Source organism: Mandrillus leucophaeus, unplaced genomic scaffold (genome assembly GCF_000951045.1).
Source record: "Mandrillus leucophaeus isolate KB7577 unplaced genomic scaffold, Mleu.le_1.0 Scaffold417, whole genome shotgun sequence".
Lineage (NCBI taxonomy): Eukaryota > Metazoa > Chordata > Mammalia > Primates > Cercopithecidae > Mandrillus > Mandrillus leucophaeus.
In genome coordinates, this window is record NW_012104443.1 from 1,102,940 (window position 1) to 1,120,992 (window position 18,053).

The 18,053-nt window shown below is 36.3% G+C and overlaps 1 protein-coding gene across 2 annotated transcripts in view; it reads right to left on the reverse strand.

The window, feature by feature from the left end:
* The window catches only part of DPH6 (diphthamine biosynthesis 6), a 185,172-nt gene that overhangs the window by 166,859 nt on the left and 260 nt on the right, over window positions 1-18,053 (reverse strand). Inside the window, exons 1-3 of one of the 2 annotated variants that reach the window (XM_011992699.1) lie at window positions 18,024-18,046; window positions 14,380-14,474; window positions 9,756-9,949 (exon numbers count right to left, since the gene is read on the reverse strand). In XM_011992699.1, coding sequence (XP_011848089.1) covers window positions 9,756-9,949; window positions 14,380-14,474; window positions 18,024-18,046 — 312 coding nt within the window. Of the gene's footprint in view, window positions 1-9,755; window positions 9,950-14,379; window positions 14,475-18,023; window positions 18,047-18,053 lie in introns of those variants that run through there. The other variant, XM_011992698.1, reaches the window with a different exon arrangement.

Sequence of the window (18,053 nt, forward strand, 5' to 3'; positions counted from 1 at the left end):
CAATCCTTGACCTAAAATTTAAGACACTCTCTTTTTTTGGTATTAATCAACCATTACAGGCTTATTTTCCACTACTACTCAAACTTTAAACCCTAAATCAAATTGAACACTCTATTTCTCTAATACATTTCATAATTTCCAGGTTACATGACTTTGGCTAAGAACTTCCTTTAATTTTTAAGATTCTCTTAGCCATCCTCCAATGCCTGTCATCTGTCAAAATCCAAATAATCTTCAAGGATATTCTATTAGTCTGCTCTCGCACTGCTATAAAGAACTACCTGAGGCTGGGTAGTTTTTAAAGAAAAGAGGTTTAATCAGCTCAGTTTTGCAGGCTGTACAGGCTTCTGCTTCTAGGGAGGCCTCAGGAAACTTACAGTCATGGCAGAAGTCAAAAGAAAAGCAAGCACATCTTCACGTGGCCAGCAGGAGAGAGAGAAGACTGAGGTGCTAAACACTTTCAAACAACCAGATCTCAGGAGAACTCTATCATGAGAACAGCAAGGGGGAAGCCCACCCCCATGATTCAGTCACTTCTCACCAGGCCCCTACTCCAACATGAGGAATCATAACTTGACATGAGATATGGGTGGGGACACAGAGCCAAACCGTATCAGATATCAAATGTAACTTGCCCATAAGGCCCTTCTGATCCCTCAAACGGGATTTTTTCACCCTCTGAACTTCCATAACCCTTTAATTGCATGCTCTAATGGCAATTGTACCTTGTATTAATTTCTCCGTGTATGTGTCTTATCCTTTCAGGGTCTGTGAGGGCAAAGACTATGTCTCATACATGTTTTTACTTTCCAATACTGGTACATTATAAGCATTGAATTAATGTTTGACAAATGAAAGAATAAGAGGACTAAGAAAAACAGTAGTAGTATAGGTTAAAATTAACAGGAATGTCAAGGTCAACTAAGACATTTATTCAAGTCCTCTTTATTCACTCAGTATTGTCCCACATCAGCACATCACAGAACAAGCTCCTATTAAACCATTTCTAATCAAAAAAACAAAACAAAACAAACAAACAAAAAAAACCTCATCACTAAGTATTTATTGATATCTTTTTTTTGATTATTTAATGATTTAACCACTACAAATCTGCTGACTGAAGATGTTCCCAATTTAAAAGGCAAAGTTGTTTTAAAAATATCAGTTCAGGATCTATTACTGTGAGACCACCAATAAAGTCACATGCTTCAAAACTATACAACAATAAAGAAATAAAGAATTTATGCTTATCGATCTGGATAATGTATTCTCAGTCATTTAATAAGAATATGGCAAGACAAGATAAACTACAGGCCTAGAAATGAAGTAGAAGACTATAGGACAGAGACCTACACCTAGCATCCCAGACAACACAACTCCAGAAGGAGACAGCTACAAAAGATTTCTTTGAAAATAAACAGTAGCATAGGAAAAGAAACCAAAAAAACAAAAACAAACAAACTAAAAAAACCAACCAGTCAAAAGGACACAGACACTAGAGATTGAAAATAAAAAGAAAGAAATTTGAAAGAAAAGTCAAAAATACACAACACAATGTAAGATATATAGAGTAGATGATAAGATAGGAAGAAATCCATAGTTTGTAGAAGAGAGGAATATAGGATATAAAAATAAGCCAATTAATAAATTTATAGAGAGGCACTGACTCCGGGAAAAGATAAACACGAAGGGTATATATGTGCATGTGCAATATATACACACAATCACTGATACCAAGTGGAGAAAAGTTCAAGGTTGAAGAGACAGAATGATCATTTTGCCAAAATGAGGGAGTCACATTTTCTAGGCTTTAGGGGGAATTTATAGATGAAGGCTTTGTACCTGTGAAGTTTAGGAACTATAGTAATTGACAAATACGGTACAACATTTTATTTCCAGACAGATCTTCCATCATGTACTTCCTCATGCATGCTTGACTTTATCATCTGAAAGGGCCAGATATGGCACAGCCTCAATAAAGCTGCACCTGGGAGTGAAAATGACACTGGTATGTTCCAATGCCAATTCTTCCTGTTTAGAGTCCAGAATCAATACTAGAAAAGCATTTCTTATGCCAAGGGACCAGGTTTAATGTCCAAAATCTTGGGAACTGAAAGGGCTGGAGGCAAGCTGTGCAATTCTGAGGAGCCAGGAGCAGTTTGTACAGGGCTGTGTGCCTGTTTAATTAATGCTATGCCTGGGTCCTCCCTGAAAATCTTAAGTCCATCTTACATGTTTCACCCACTCCAAACCCTTCAGATTTGCCATCTCAGGTTTTTCCCTCATGAAGTGAAGTGAAAAGAGATCCACAAAGTAATTTTCCACCATCATCAGGTTTTCTAAAATGCATACACTAAAAATAATTTGAAAGAGTTTCTGCTCAGCATTTTCATAAAGCAGTGTGCAGAAGGAAACTATTCTTGGTACAGTTAGTGGTTACACTGATAGGATGCCTTATTTTGAAAACTTCCACTATGATGTCCATTCCATTTATTATGATATTAAGCTTCTATGTAGAAAACAAAAGACAAAAAGAATTTGCCAATGGTTTTATATCACATATCATAGTAACATGGCTCCCCTGTATTAGATAATTACAGTAAATTTTTTTTTTTTCTTTTTTCTTTTTGAGGCAGAGTCTCGCTTTGTCACCCAGGCTGTGGAGCATAGTGGTGTGATCTCAGCTCACTGCAACCTCTGCCTCCCAAGTTCAAACAATTCTCTCACCTCAGCCTCCTGAATAGCTGGGATTACAAGCACGCACCACCACGCCCAGCTAATTTTTGTATTTTAATACAGACGGGGTTTCCCCATGTTGGCCACACTGGTCTTGAACTCCTAAAAGTGGTCTGCCCGCCTCGGGCTCCTGAAGTGTTGCCATTACAAGGCATAAGCCACTGTACCCGGCCTAGGTTGGAATAATTCGATACATTTTTTTTTTTACTAAACTTATTCTTTTAATATTCAATATTCTTTTAAGAGCCTCCATATGTCAGGAACTCTGCTAGGACAGATACAAAAATGAACAGCGCTATCATGTTTTTCAGGTCTCACAATCTAGCAAAAGCGACAGCCACAAAAACAATCCTAATAATGCAATGAGACCCACAGTACAGTTATAGACAAGCTGCCATGGAACAGAAAGGAGGAAGGTAAATTAGGATAGGTTCCACAAAAGAATATGAGGTGAGAAGGGGTTCTCCAGGAGGACAAAGAGATAAGCATAAAGAAAAGCACAGCCAAAGACTCAGACATGAAAAGCAATCTCCTAGAAACCTAATTAGTTCATTATAACTTGATCCCAGAGGTGCTTGTGTGGGAACAGCAGGATCAGACTAGTAGGATTGCCAGGGCCTCTTCTTAAAGAGCCTTCTGTGTTAGCCTAATGTGTTTGGACTGTATCTTAATCATGGGTCATTTAAGCATTTATACACATCAGCTGCCAACAACTTAGTAGAAGAGGTGGATGGAGCATAGGGCAATACTGAAGGCAAGTTGATTAGGGGGCTCTCACATAGTACAGATGAAAAACCAGTAGTGGTGAGAATGAAGTCAAGGGGTCAGATTTTAGAAGCCATACCAGCATTATGTATAATAGCTGGAGCTATAATGGTGATGGTTGAGGGGGATGGAGTGGAGAAAGAGACTGAGAAAAAATGGAAGTCTCATAATAAGGCCTAGGTTTTGACTTAGATGATGAGGTAAATCATGATACTTTTAATTAAGGAAACACAGAATATGGAACAAGTTTGTGTAGGAAGATAACAAACAAGTTTTGAATTTGTTTAGTTTACCATACCTGTGGAATATTAAGGTGGAAAAATCGTGAGCAACTGAATATACAGGTCCTTAACTACAAGCTCACTGCTTCAGCCTCAATGTCCAACTGTTTTTGAAAAAAAAAAAGAGGATGAGGAAGGAAAAAAGGGAGGAAGGGAGGGAGAGAGGGAAGAGAGAAGAGATTGAAAAAGAAGAATCGGCTGGGTATGGTGGCTAACACCTGTAGTCCCGGCACTTTAGGAGGCCGAGTCAGGCAGATCACCTCAAGTCAGGAGTTCGAGAACAGCCTGGACAACATGGCAAAACCCCGTTTCTACTAAAAATACAAAAAAAAAAAAATAATAAATAGCCAAGTGTGGTTGCGGGCGACTGTAATCCCAGCTACTCAGGAGGCTGAAGCAGGAGAACTGCTTGAACCTGGGAAGCGGAGGTTGCAGTGAGCTGAGATTGTGCCATTGCGCTCCAGCCTGGGTGACAAGAGCCACACTCAGTCTCAAAAAAAAAAAAAAAAGAATCATCTAAGATGGTTTCCAAGTTGAAACCTACACATTTTTAGGAAACACGTTACTCTTTGCCCCCCTACCAGAGTTCACCCTTCTACAGGCAACAGCCTGATCTATATTTGGAGATTAACCTTCCTTTACTCCTAGGAAACATATTCCCAGTAATCATGATTCCATCTCTTAGTTTAGGAATGACACACAATCTAGGCCTACCCAATCAAAGTCATCTTCTCCCAACCACAACTGACTCGTGAATGTGTTACATGTCAGATCAGTTAGATTCCCCTTTAAGCTGTTTAAAATGAAAACTGGGCCGGGTACGGTGACTCAAGCCTGTAATCCCAGCACTTTGGGAGGCCGAGACGGGTGGATCACCAGGTCAGGAGATCAAGACCATCCTGGCTAACACAGTGAAACCCCGCCTCTACTAAAAAAAAAAAAAAAAAAAACTAGCCGGGCGAGGTGGCGGCGCCTGTAGTCCCAGGTACTCCGGAGGCTGAGGCAGGAGAATGGCGTAAACCCGGGAGGCGGAGCTTGCAGTGAGCTGAGATCCAGCCACTGCACTCCAGCCTGGGCGACAGAGCAAGACTCTGTCTCAAAAAAAAAATAAAAAAATAAAAAATAAATAAAATAAAATAAAATAAAATGAAAACTGGAGCTTTTCCTACTATATTTTAGCCAAGAAGTATACAACTGGGAGCCATCCTCTAATTACAAGGTCCTGACTGAGAAGAGAGTCTACAGAAAGTAGAGGTAAGAAACAGAAAACAAAACAAAACAAAACAAAACAAAAAAATCTTGATTTTGATTATAAAATTTGTGTCCTATATCTAGTTATTTTGAAGTTAAACTTACCTTTAGATTGCTGTCAATAAAAAAAAAAATTTTAGTTATTTTTATTATTAATTTATGTATTTAATATTTATTAAAATTTTGATCCCTCAATTATTACTGTCAATAATAAACAGAAGGAAAGAACCAATGAAAAAGGATTTCAATTAATTTATTAAGTTAGAAAGCAGATAAAGAAGGAATGATGACTGATCAGTCAGCAGAGACAGCCATAATCTACTGTTTGCATGGAAGAGAACAGAGCCAAGAAAGGAACCAAACTAGGCCACACTATCCTGAACTCCAGGAATAACAAATATGAGATGTGGGGTTGTGAAAATTCTAGAGTCAAAAGCATTCACAGTCAGCTTTCCTCTTGTATTATTCTTGGATATGAAAAGGCAACCAAAACATTAAAGAAAAGTCTATGACATGAAAGAGAAGAAAACTAAGAAAAAAAAATCTCAAAGAAAACACCAGTATCAGCCGGGAGCGGTGGCTCACGCCTGTAACCCCAACACTTTGGGAGGCCAAGGCGGATGGACCACCTGAGGTTGGGAGTTTGAGACCAGCCTGACCAACATGGATAAACCCCATCTCTACTAAAAATACAAAATTAGCCAGGTGTGGTGGCACATGTCTGTAATCCCAGCTACTCGGGATGCTGAGGCAGGAGAATTGCTTGAACCCGGGAGGCGGAGGTTGTGGTGAGCCAAGATTGTACCATTGTACTCTAGCCTGGGCGACAAGAGCGAAACTCTGTCTCAAATAAAAAAAAAAAAGAAAGAAAACACCAATATTTCAGGAAACGAAAGATAATATTTAAAATCTGTTTGTATTTTAAGAGGATATAGCGATGTTACATCTATAGATAGAAAAATAAGTTGTTATTAAAAAACAATGGACAAACAAGAAAAGTTCTTGACTACTGAAAATATGATGGCAAAAATTTAAAAAATTTAGCAAGAAAGTAGGGAAATTTAAAAAGGAAATCTCACAGAATATACGACAAAAAGACACTGAGATAGAAAATACATTTAAAAAAAGACAGACATGAAGATTCACTCTAGAAAGTTTCATGTCTGACTAGTGAGAGTGTCAGCAAAAGGGAACAGAGAAAATCAAAAGGAACAAATCATCAAACAACTAGTGGAAGAACCATCCTTACACTGCAATTCTATTGGCTTTGCAATATGTTGTGTATCAGATTTGACATCAAGTTTTCTCCCGTCAAAAAAATAAAAATGGCTATGGCAGTTTTAGGTCTCACATCCACACATCTCTCTGCACAGAAGGAGAAGAGCTTATCTTCTGCCAACTACCCAACATTCTAGGCTTCATTCTATTAGGACAAACATAGGTTAACAAAACCACCTCTGATCCAATCACAGTGGCCAGAAGAATGCCATGTTCTGACTGGCTATCACCTGGATTACATGCCTATGCCCAAACCATCAATCAGAGACAGAGGACAAGGGATGTGTCACTACTCAATAGGGATTTAGGGAAGGGATGCAGGAGAAACAACACTCAATACAGCATTACTGTGATATTTCAGTACACCAAGCATGAAGACACATCATAAAAGTTAACAGAGAAGAAAAACAGACCACCTAAAAAGGAACAACAATCACACCAGTATCTGCAAAAGGCTAGAGAACCATGGGGCAATGCTGTCTATGATTTGAGGGAAAAATGACTTTCAACTTAAAGTCCTAAATTCAACCAAATCAATAAAATATGAGGGCAGAACAGGAACATTTTCAAAATGGAAAGATTCCAAAGTCCCCTAAGGCAGTATCTTAAATATAGATTATACTGAAACTAAGGAATAAATCAAGAAAAAGGAAGACATCAGATCCAGAAAGTAGCTCCAAACCAATAGAACAGAAAGAATATAATCCCTACATATAGTTCCTATAGAGATATAGTGCTTATATGTATCTTTCTGTAACTATTACACTGCTCGTGTGACTTAAAACAGACAGAATTGGAAATTACTATATTTTCAGAAAAAATACAGTTATCTATTAAACTAAACTAGATAAGAACTGAAGTTACATTTTAATAGTAAAGAAATTCTAAAGAATAAAAGATTAGCCACATGAAAAATATTTTGCAAACCTTGAGATACATACCTCTAGCTGTCAGAGTCACCTGATAATTTATGAGACAAAGGCTTATTACATTTCTCTTAGGTGTCATAATTTCTACAAAATAGTTATGAAACTTGTAACTCTCTAAGTTCTTCCAAGTCTTTCCTACTTCTTTTCAGCAATTAGTAAATTAAACTCTTTGCAAAAAGGAACATCTATTCAAAAATTAGTTTTAATATTTGTGGGGAAAATGTTACAAAAACAAGACTTACATGTGAAAGCTGCAAAGCTGTAACTGGTTATAAATAAATGTATACAATGAAAATAAATCTAAATGCTTTCCATACTCCATTAATATTCAAAGGATTAAAAAATGCAGTTCTTTCTTTTTCTTAGAACAAGTCAAGACTAACTTGAAAAATTATAGCTTTTCTAGATTCGTTTTTTCCATAATTACTCAGTTATTCATCAGAATATGTAAGACCTCTATTGGAATCTTTGCAACAGTGTTTCATAAATGAATTTAACTATAAAAGCCTAGTTATACAATCACTTCCATAAAAGCAATATATTTCTGATATTTATGTCCTTAAAATATCCTATAGTAAAATTAATATTTCTACACAGGAAAAGAAGGAACTATTTAGTCCCAGACAACTTGATAACATATCTTTCAACTATAATTATCATGTACAAACTTCCAAAGCATAAGTTGTCAAGATTTTAACATTAGCATTAATTTATGTCATAACTGATGGTTACCATAAAGATAATAATGGCAAGGCATCCATTTCTCCAAAGACAGCATGGATGGAAAGGAAAATTTCTTCTTAATTATTGCTAATCTGTCCATTTTTAATTAAATTTATTATTAATAGTAACTTATTATCTCTCTTTCTTGCAGGGCTGTTATCACAGAGTTTCTCCAAAGTGATCAAGCTTGTGATTTTTAAGCAACCCAATTACTTCAGTGTGAGTCTCATCATTTTATAATATTGGTTTATATAAAAACGTAATGCCCAAATTCTTTGTACTATGAGAAAGAAATTTTGAAAATGCAGGATTTGCACTCAGTATTTCACACTTCAGCGTGAACACTGTCAAGATCATAATTGCACCCTTTTGGAGATATGACCACTAAAAGTAGGATTCTTTTAAGCCTTCTACCTTGTTTGATAATGAAAATGTTTATCAGCATGTATCTTCCCAAAGGGAAGAAAGCAGATCTCTGTGATTTCCTTTCAAAAGTATCTACTTCTTATGCCATCCATAACTAAGCAGAAAATTTTGGTACTCCTCTAAGGGTTTTTCCTATCAGTTTCTTTTTAGAATAAAAATAAAAATGTTCTGACATACAAAATAAGAACTATTGTAGTCAAATTTTAAAAGAATTTCAGTGCTTCATATATTTTTCAAATCAAGAGCCTTAATTAACTTTTGATTTGTATGAAAGTCAAAGTATGTCGTTTAAGTAGCTACTTGAAACTAGAAAATTTTCATGACAGAGGTTCATGAGATAACTTCTGAAAAAACTGAACTTCTCTCAAGAGTGAGAAAGTGAAATGCAATGTCCCTTTGTAAAGGAAGGGACAGAAATCTTTCCTTCCCCTTGTGAAAAATAGTAAGACATCAAGAAATACTGGCTTGAATATCCTACTTCATCAAATCTGCCTTATAGGAATAGATTGTAACTGAATAAAAATTCATACTTAGAAGAATATTGAACTGTATTCAAATAGTTGGCTATCAATAAAAATGAAAAGATAATTGCTTAATATAAAATCATCCTTATTAATTACCATTTACTGAGTATAGTAACTATTAGATATATGAGCCCAAATATACCCTCCTAGAAATTAATGAGTGCAAAATGGCTGCCAAACTTTTACATACTGTGACTTATACATTAAATTCATACCTGTTGCAACAGATTTAAGCAAGGTTCAATCTCTCATTTTTTTTATGTCTACTTGTTAGCTTATCAGAAATGTCTTGCTTGACCACCATATGTAGCACTACCTCCACAGCTATGTCCTGCCATCATGTGCTATCTGATTCTACTTCATTTTTCTTCATAGTACTGTTCACTATCAAGCATGTTATTTGTTTATTGCCTGTCCTCTTCCACTAGAAAGTGAGCTCCATTAGCATAGGCCTTTAACTTATATGTTCACTGTTCTATCCCCAGTGTCTAGCGCTATATGCCAGGCATATAGTAGACATTCAAAAAATATTTGTTAATAAAGAAATTAAATGGCCATCAGCTCTAATCTTTCTTTTCCTTAGGAATAGAAAACTTAGTTTAATATCATTTGATAATCCTGGATGCCAAACTATACAAAAAGTCTTATTTTTAAATATCATTTAATATAAAGACATACTCACCATTTGGAGCTTTTTTATAACCAAAAAAAGACAAAATATCCTTTTAAAGAATAGTTGGGCTACTAACAATTGCAAATTATGAATTTCTAAATAATTTGGCAAATGTAATTTCTTAAATTACACACTAAATTCAAGATACTTAATTGGTTACTCTGCATACCTTAACAAGTTTCAAAAGCTCATAGAGATCTTCAACCTCATCACCTTCACATTTGGTGTATACTTGTCTTGTATCCAAGCTCCTTCCTCTTATGGTTCGGCGATAGAGGGGAAGAGCCATTGCTTCTGCATACAAGTCAATGGCATGGTGTCCCACTGTCTGATACATATAGCTATCCAGTTCATCAGACCCCACTGCAACAATTAAAATGGAAATAATTAGCAAAAGAGAGTGAAAAAGAAAGTGGATTTGAAAGCCCATCCAGGTTTTACTGCTTGAAGAGTAGTCGACACAGAACTTAAAAGCTTGCTATATTTCTCTGCATTTATGTAGTGAAATAAAAACGTAAGAATTGTACATTTGTCTGTAGTTGCATCTAGTTCATATCACCCCTAATAATCTCTACTACTAATCACAAATACAAATGTATTAATACATAAATCTGTTATACCATATATGGCAAACATTTAAAGACTAATGTATCCAATAAATTTTGATTAGTTTATTCAGTTAAAGATTTTTTTTACATAAATGTTTTTACAAATCATTCAAGGTTATTCACAAAGTCATCTAGACTTGTAGAAAAAACCTTTCTTAATTAAATATCTACTTAGTAAGTGACAAAGATTGGTAAGAAAAATTTCAGATTATTTTGGTATATTTTATATTCAGATATTCAGGACCTTATAATAAAATATGTAAATAGACATAAATTCAATACTGTTAGAGCATTAGAGCAGTTTCAAATGTGCATAGAAGCATGATATCTTAAGCTAATCAATAATATAATCAGTGGTTGTCACAAGATTCCACAAATATCAATATGAGTAAAATATTCAAAACATGAGTCACATCAGAGCTTTGGGTGATATAAATGAACTTAGAAATACACTGGAATAGACCTTTTGATCTCGTAACCTTACTTTTCAGAAAAAGAATCATGAATATATACAAAGATTATTTGCAAAGATATTTGTCACATTATTTAAAATAGACTAGAAATTATAGTATATTCATACAATAAAGTACTATGTAGCCACTAATATAATGTTGAAGAACATTTTCTAAAGTATGTTCTGTGGCATACAAATCCCATAAGATATTAATAGGTATGGGATGATAAAAAGATTTAAGGTTAAAGAAGTTTAGGAAACATGGGGATAAAAAGCATTAAATGGATGTCTGTGGCGTAAATCTTCCTAGGCTAATATGCTTTCAGGTACTCCAATAAGAGCAGAGAATATGAACTATCTCTCAAATTTATCTACCCACAGAACACTTAAATTTAAAGGGGGTATCTGTGTTCTAAAGACATACAGGAAATGCTATTGTAGAATAATATTTAATGACATGGAAAATGTTCACAAAATGCTATTAAGTAAAAAAAAAAAAAAAAAGAAAAATTACAAAATAATTATTTTGACATATACCTACGTGTGTATGTATGAATATAAGCCAAACCGGTCCAGGCTTTCCATTAAATGTGAAAATTTCCTATCAAAAGGAATGAAAAATGATAGTGCAAGGACCCCTTCAACAATCAAAATCATCAAAATGTGCTACCCTATTTTGGCTCACAGGTTTCTGAACTCACACATGATTAGACTGGCTTCCTTCAGAATATTACTCACATTGTTGTTATAAAGGTTTCTACTCCTGGTCCCAGTAGGAAGTAGAGAACATAGCCAAAGACCTAAAAACCTTTCGGCCTTCTCTTGTCTCAAAGTTAGACTGGATCTTTAAAAATATTCATTTTAAAGGATATTGATACAATAAAATCAATTTATTCAAAGAAATTTGGGCTTCTTGGCAAGAAACATTCTGATGTTAGCATAATAAGTAAAACATTTCACTGGCTTCAAAAACCTAGAAGATAATTTTCTTTAAGGCTCCATTTAGTCCTAACCACATTGTAACTTTGATTAATGGAAGCTACACAGCAACAATAGTGTGAGATCAAATAAAACCAAAGGCTCCCCTGTTGCCTGAAGCAACTCAATTAACATGCCACAAAAGTTCCTACTACAAATCTAAAGAGATGGTTTTGTGAATTTTATGACAAGTTCACATTATCCCCATTGATGGGTATAAATTCCTTTTCAGACCACCCATTGAAAACCCGTAACTTTGCTGGACATTGCAGTCATCACTACCAGTCATTCCTCACTAAGGTTTCTTTTATAACACTTGTAAGGGGAAAATAAGTCATTCAGTGAATTGTTCAATAATTCCCAATGTCCTGCTGATTTTCATCAAGATTAACTAAACCATCTCCATCTACCAACCCACAGCCATCTGCTTTCTTCCACAACAATTACTATTGTTTCAACTGCCTTTTTCCAGGCTTTTTACTTCAGAATATTCTAATTCCATTTACTATTAAATTTTTTCTCATTAACAATATTCTAAATAAGTGTCTCTATTGTGAGAGGTATAATTTTTATTTTTATTTTTATTGTATTTATGTATTTTTATATATATTTTTTGAGACGGAGTCTCACTCTGCCGCCCAGGCTGGAGTGCAGTGGTGCAATCTCAGCTCACTGCAAGCTCCACCTCCCGGGTTCACGCCATTCTCCTGCCTCAGCCTCCCCAACAGCTGGGACTAGAGGCGCCCGCCACTATGCCCAGCTAATTTTAATATTTTCAGTAGAGACGGGGTTTCACCATGTTAGCCAGGATGGTCTTGATCTCCTGACCTTGTGATCCGCCCGCCTCGGCCTCCCAAAGTGCTGGGATTACAGGTGTGAGCCACCGCGCCCAGCCTTGGAGAGGTATAATTTAAAGATACACTTTGCTTGTCATTTTACCACCCTGCCAGTGAACCGTGGACACAAGGAAGATTATACATTAATGATTCTGTACCAGGTAAGTAAAATAATTCATGTGAAAGCTGAAGACAAGATAGAAACTCCAGTGATGGAAATGACAGTATACTATGTAGGTATTATATACTATATAAACATCCGCTTTTTAACTTCACAAGATAGCTTAAAAGTCCCAGTTGCCTCCCTGGCCACAAGGGATAAGGGAGTTTCTTTCCTTTGGTAAACCTGACAGGAGATTCTGCTTCCTCTTTTATAATACAGAAGTTAGAGTGCAGTTCCTACTCATTCTCAAAGAATTTTCTCTTTCTTAAAGTTGGAACTTCTTTAAAAAACTTCACTTCTAAAAAACCATCTGCTACTCATCAATTGCAGCACAAAATCCAAGCATGTGCATTTACCTATGACTCTCTGCGGGACCTTTCCATTTCTTCCTATAAAATATTTCTAACCTCTGTCTTTCCACACAACTTCCAGCATTACTTACGTCTTAATCACAGAAGAAAAGAAAATTCAAATATCTGACTGAAATAACTGCTTACTATTCCAGGGCTAATTCAAATTAGTTCATTATGCACCTGTCCACCAATCAACTTTGCATGAACTCCTACCAGAGGCATAGAGCTGTTCTAAGCAATGAGGAGCAATAAAAGGAAGATAGAAGATATGATCTCTCCTCTCAAACAGCTTATAATCAATCTATTTAGAGATATAAAACAAGTATTTAGCTAGATTCCAATTCAGCTAAATTTACAGAATGCCTACTTCATGACAGGAACTATAACCAATGTTCTCACATATACTACTCATTTAATTAATCTTAAAATAACAGTAGTGCAAAAAGATGGAGCCTAGAAAGAAGTAAAAGAGATAATAAAAAGATCTTAGTAGAAGAGTCCTGTGAGAAGCAGTAATACAAAAGTCACACAAGTGCTAATCTTTGCTCCCTCTTACATTTTAGCAGTTAATATCTTTTAGTTTCATAAGTATAACACAAGAGCATTAAAAAGCAAATTGGTGAATATATTTCTTTTGTCAAAAGCTATAACTGGGGATATTTCATTGGGGAAAAAAATGAAAAAAGTAGCCAATATGAGGTCTGTGAATTTTATGTAGATGCCCTTGTTACTACAGACAAATGAAAAGTGGAAATGCATTGCTTTTTGCTTCTCTCAAGTCTCACATCTCTGGCTTACATCTAAAATACCTAAACTGTATCTTTTTCTTTTTTTTTTTGAGACGGAGTCTCGCTGTGTCTCCCAAGCTGGAGTGCAGTGGCGCCATCTCGGCTCACTGCAAGCTCCACCTCCTGAGTTCACGCCATTCTCCTGCCTCAGCCTTCCGAGGAGCTGGGACTACAGGTGCCTAATAACATTAATATTTCATTTATCAATATATGTCTTACTTCTCAAGCCCTTTGAGGCATGAGACTATATCTTATCTACCTCTATGCTGCCTACAGTACTTGGAAATGTGGTGGGGTAAAATGGCAGTGTACTTTGAAGTAAGAAGGTTCAAGTCTTAGCTCTACAAGTTTGTGCTAGTTTACTTCAGACAAACTCTAAGCTTCAGGATCCCTGTCTATTAAGATTAATAATGCATCTCTATAGAAGTTGGTTATGAGAATTAAAAAATAAGTGAAGACAATGCTAAGTTCTACGTGGAACCTAGCATCTAATGGGTGCTTAATATATATTGGTTCTTTTTTTTTCGTCTTTGTATGGTATACCTGTACAATGTAATTATGAAGTTGGAGTTTCATTCATTTAGGCAACTTCCCAATAAAGGCATGTACTTACCTTGGTTTTCAGCTGGTCTCAGATTTGCTAAAGCAACGATCTGATGCCCAGCAGCAATGCACTGCATCATATTATAGCAGCTGTCCTTCCCACCACTAAAAAATAAATCAACAGAGAGACAAATATCAAGCTACTGACCATTATTCAACATAAAATCACTAGATATCAAAACAGAACATATTATTTACTCGACTTTTCAGAATATATTACAATGCAAAAAAAACATTAATTTCTAAATCATAAACAAACTGAGCAACCTGAATGTCCAGGGCTGCTATACACAGGAGCTTAAGAAACTATATGCCTTTATAAAAAGAATATTCTAAATAAAATATGGTAACTTTTTGCTTTGTGATAGCAAATATATATATTGAAGTGCTTTGCAAATAGAAAATTTCAATTTACATCCCAGCTAAACATTTATTATATAATTATATATTTCATATATATATTCCATCTAAGGAATATATATAATATATAATTCCACTTAATAATTTCATAGAAATTATTGAAAAAGCAAAAAAAAAAAAGATTCTTTATGAGAAAGTAAAAAAAATAAATTCTGCTCCACCATAAGAAATCTAAGAAATAGCTATCATCAGCAATTAAAGGACCAAATTAAAGATTTGAGTACCTATCTAATGACAAAGTTTGACACACTTGGTGGGTTCAAATTCTGCAGAGATAAAAAACAAGATGCTGACTTACGCTGATGACATGAAACATCAGCACTATCAGCACTTCAGCCATCACCACACTTACATACATACATATGTTATACACATACACATTTTATATATATATGATGGCAGCAGAACATGGCTTGAGCTATAAATCTAGTAACACATTGAAAGGAACTTCTAAATTCTGGTTTTAAATCTACCTAAGGCAGAGGCGTATCACTTAGTAAAGACAAGTAGTAGCTCATCTGTAATATGGCTGAATGGCAATCTATATGCCATTGTGGTTTAATATTCTCCTAATTCCCACTATCATTTCTCATTGCCTCTCTCCCTTTTATATTTCTTTTCCTCCTGTTTCCCTTCTTTCCAATATTTGCTTAAGGTCTGCAAATGTGCCCCCAGGCAATGTTTAGACCTCTTCATAGCTCAAGAAACTGAGGACCCCAGAAACTGGCCCTGTTGCCTTTTATCTTAGTTTTCAACATTTTCTGCCTCTTCCACCCTCCCATCAATAACAACTCTCATTCCAAAACTTCTCAAGTGGAAGGAGAGTGCAAGGGCCAAAGTAAAGTTTTAAAAAGTCCATTCTTCCTCTCTTCAGATTCCGTATCCCCGTAAGTAGGTCTTCCACAGCTTCCCGTATCGAACCTTACTGCTCTGTTTCCCCAGGCTAAAAAGATATGACTAATTGTTTCAGATATTAAAGACTGAAGGGTGTGCATCCAGAATCAGAATTGAGTCTTACAATTCATTTTGAAATACGCTAACATTTCAAACATGGTTTTCAGTAGTATTTACCAAACTGTGTTCTATGGAACACTGGTGTCCAACAAAATACTAACCAATTACTCTAAAAAAAGGTTTTGAATATTAGACAAGCTTGGGAAATGCAGAGTACCTTACTGTCCTCTTAGAACTCCATTAAGTACACATGTATGTTATGGGAGAGGTCTTATAGATCTATTTTAGTTTCCAATTCTGGGATACTAAGCTAAGTTATTAAATGTGCTTAGGTTTGCATACTTCATACAAAAATTAGTGAATGGTCCGCCTGGATAATCCTCAAAACAACATTCAACTATAAAATTCAAAGACCATTTATTAGAAAAATAATGTTCCATGAGAGCACATGGACACAGGAAGGGGAACATCACACACCGGGCCCTGTGGGGGGTTGGGGCTAGGAGAGGGCTAATGTTAGGAGAAATACCTAATGTAGGTGATGGGTTGATGGATGCAGCAAACCACCATGGCACGTGTATACCTATGTAAAAAAATGCACGTTCTGCACATGTAACCCAGAACTTAAAGTATAATAAAAAAATTAATTAAAAAAGGAAAATAATGTTCTTATAAAGATATGTAAGAATCCCAGTTTCACTTATTCACTTAAAATACATAATTATATATAATGCATATATATAGAATACATAGCATCTATATCATAAGCATATAGGTAAGTGCTTATGTATTCATACTTACAGCATATGTCCTTACAGCTCTTACACTTCAGCAAGAATTTTCCAACATTGCTTTTTTTAGCAAATTTTTTTTTTTATTACAAAGCAACATATGTACATTACAGGTTATTTAGTATAACTCACTCTACCAATCTTCTCTCCTCCCCTCTAATACTTCTAAGTCTTTGGTTGTTGTGCTTTACTTTAATCATTAAACTTTTGAAAAACGATGTTCACTTCCTGGGGTACTTTTAATTCTAAAATGAGACACAATGGTTAAAGCCTAATCATTCATTTTACAGAGGGCATTTACTGAAAAACAATAATTATTGTGACATTATGGTCTAGTCTCCTAAAAATCACACTGAAGGAAAGGGAACTGGAATATTTCAGACACTGCAGTAGGTCTGAAATGTCATATCAAGTCCTTAATAGGACAATGCTTAACCAGCCAGTATCAGTTACCTAAGGGACTTAACGAAAACGTTTATGAAATCTTCAATTGGATTACAAAAGCAAACGCATCGTTGTACTGTATCTAAGACACTCTACAGGGCAAAATCTCATGAAACAAATATTTAAACTAGTCTAGACTAACTTTTTAATGTTGTTAGTGTGTTCCCTTCCGCCTCAGTTTATAGATTGAGTATGGAAATATTTAAGCAGGTTTGGTTTTGGTTTGTCAGTCATAGGACTTCTTTAGACACTTAAATTTATGATTTGGTTACTACAGACATCAAACTCCTTTTGAAATACGGAGTATACGGTAAGGTCACTCTAAAGCAATGATGAGAGTCCGAAGCAACAGCAACTGCATCTAGCATAAGACTAGTACAATTCGGTCTCTACCACGAAGAGAGATCTCTGTACTTGAGTGCCCACAGGCAGAAACACACACATGCCATAAGCAATCCACATCTGTGAAGATGAGGGAAGGGTGGACTTCTTGGGAGGGGCGGAACCAGTTACAACTAGGGAGGACGACCAGGCTACGGCGGACCCAGCTGACCAAAAGGAACTACAGAAGAGGATGAAGAAAGCAGGGGGAAAGGGCGAGGATTATTAACTGAGTTGGCGGAACCAGGTAGTGGCTCCAAACTTCACGGCTCATTAGAGCTTGAAAAAAAATCAGACGCCGGGCCGCACAGAAGTAATTAAACCAATCCCTCTGGCGGCGGGGCCCAGGCGTCAGTTTTTTTGTTTTTTTTGTTTGTTTGTTTGTTTTAATTTCCCAGTTGAATCCAATGGAAATCCAAGTTTGAGGGCTGGAAGACCAGAGAGGCAGCGACGGACGGGGAGGAGGCGCGCCAGCCCAGGACCGAGCCACAAGCCGGCCGGCAATACCGAAGGGAGCGCTCCGCCTCTTCCTGTGGCTCGGAGGAGCCGCGGAACCCCCAACACGCGGCTCAGGCAGAGACACCCACTCTTTCGGCGCTAGGGGCGGCTGGAAGGGACGAGAGGTTGGCCTGGGAAGAGGGAGGCGGCTCCAGGACCGCATTACCTGATCAGAGCCGCGACCCTCATGCTGGGC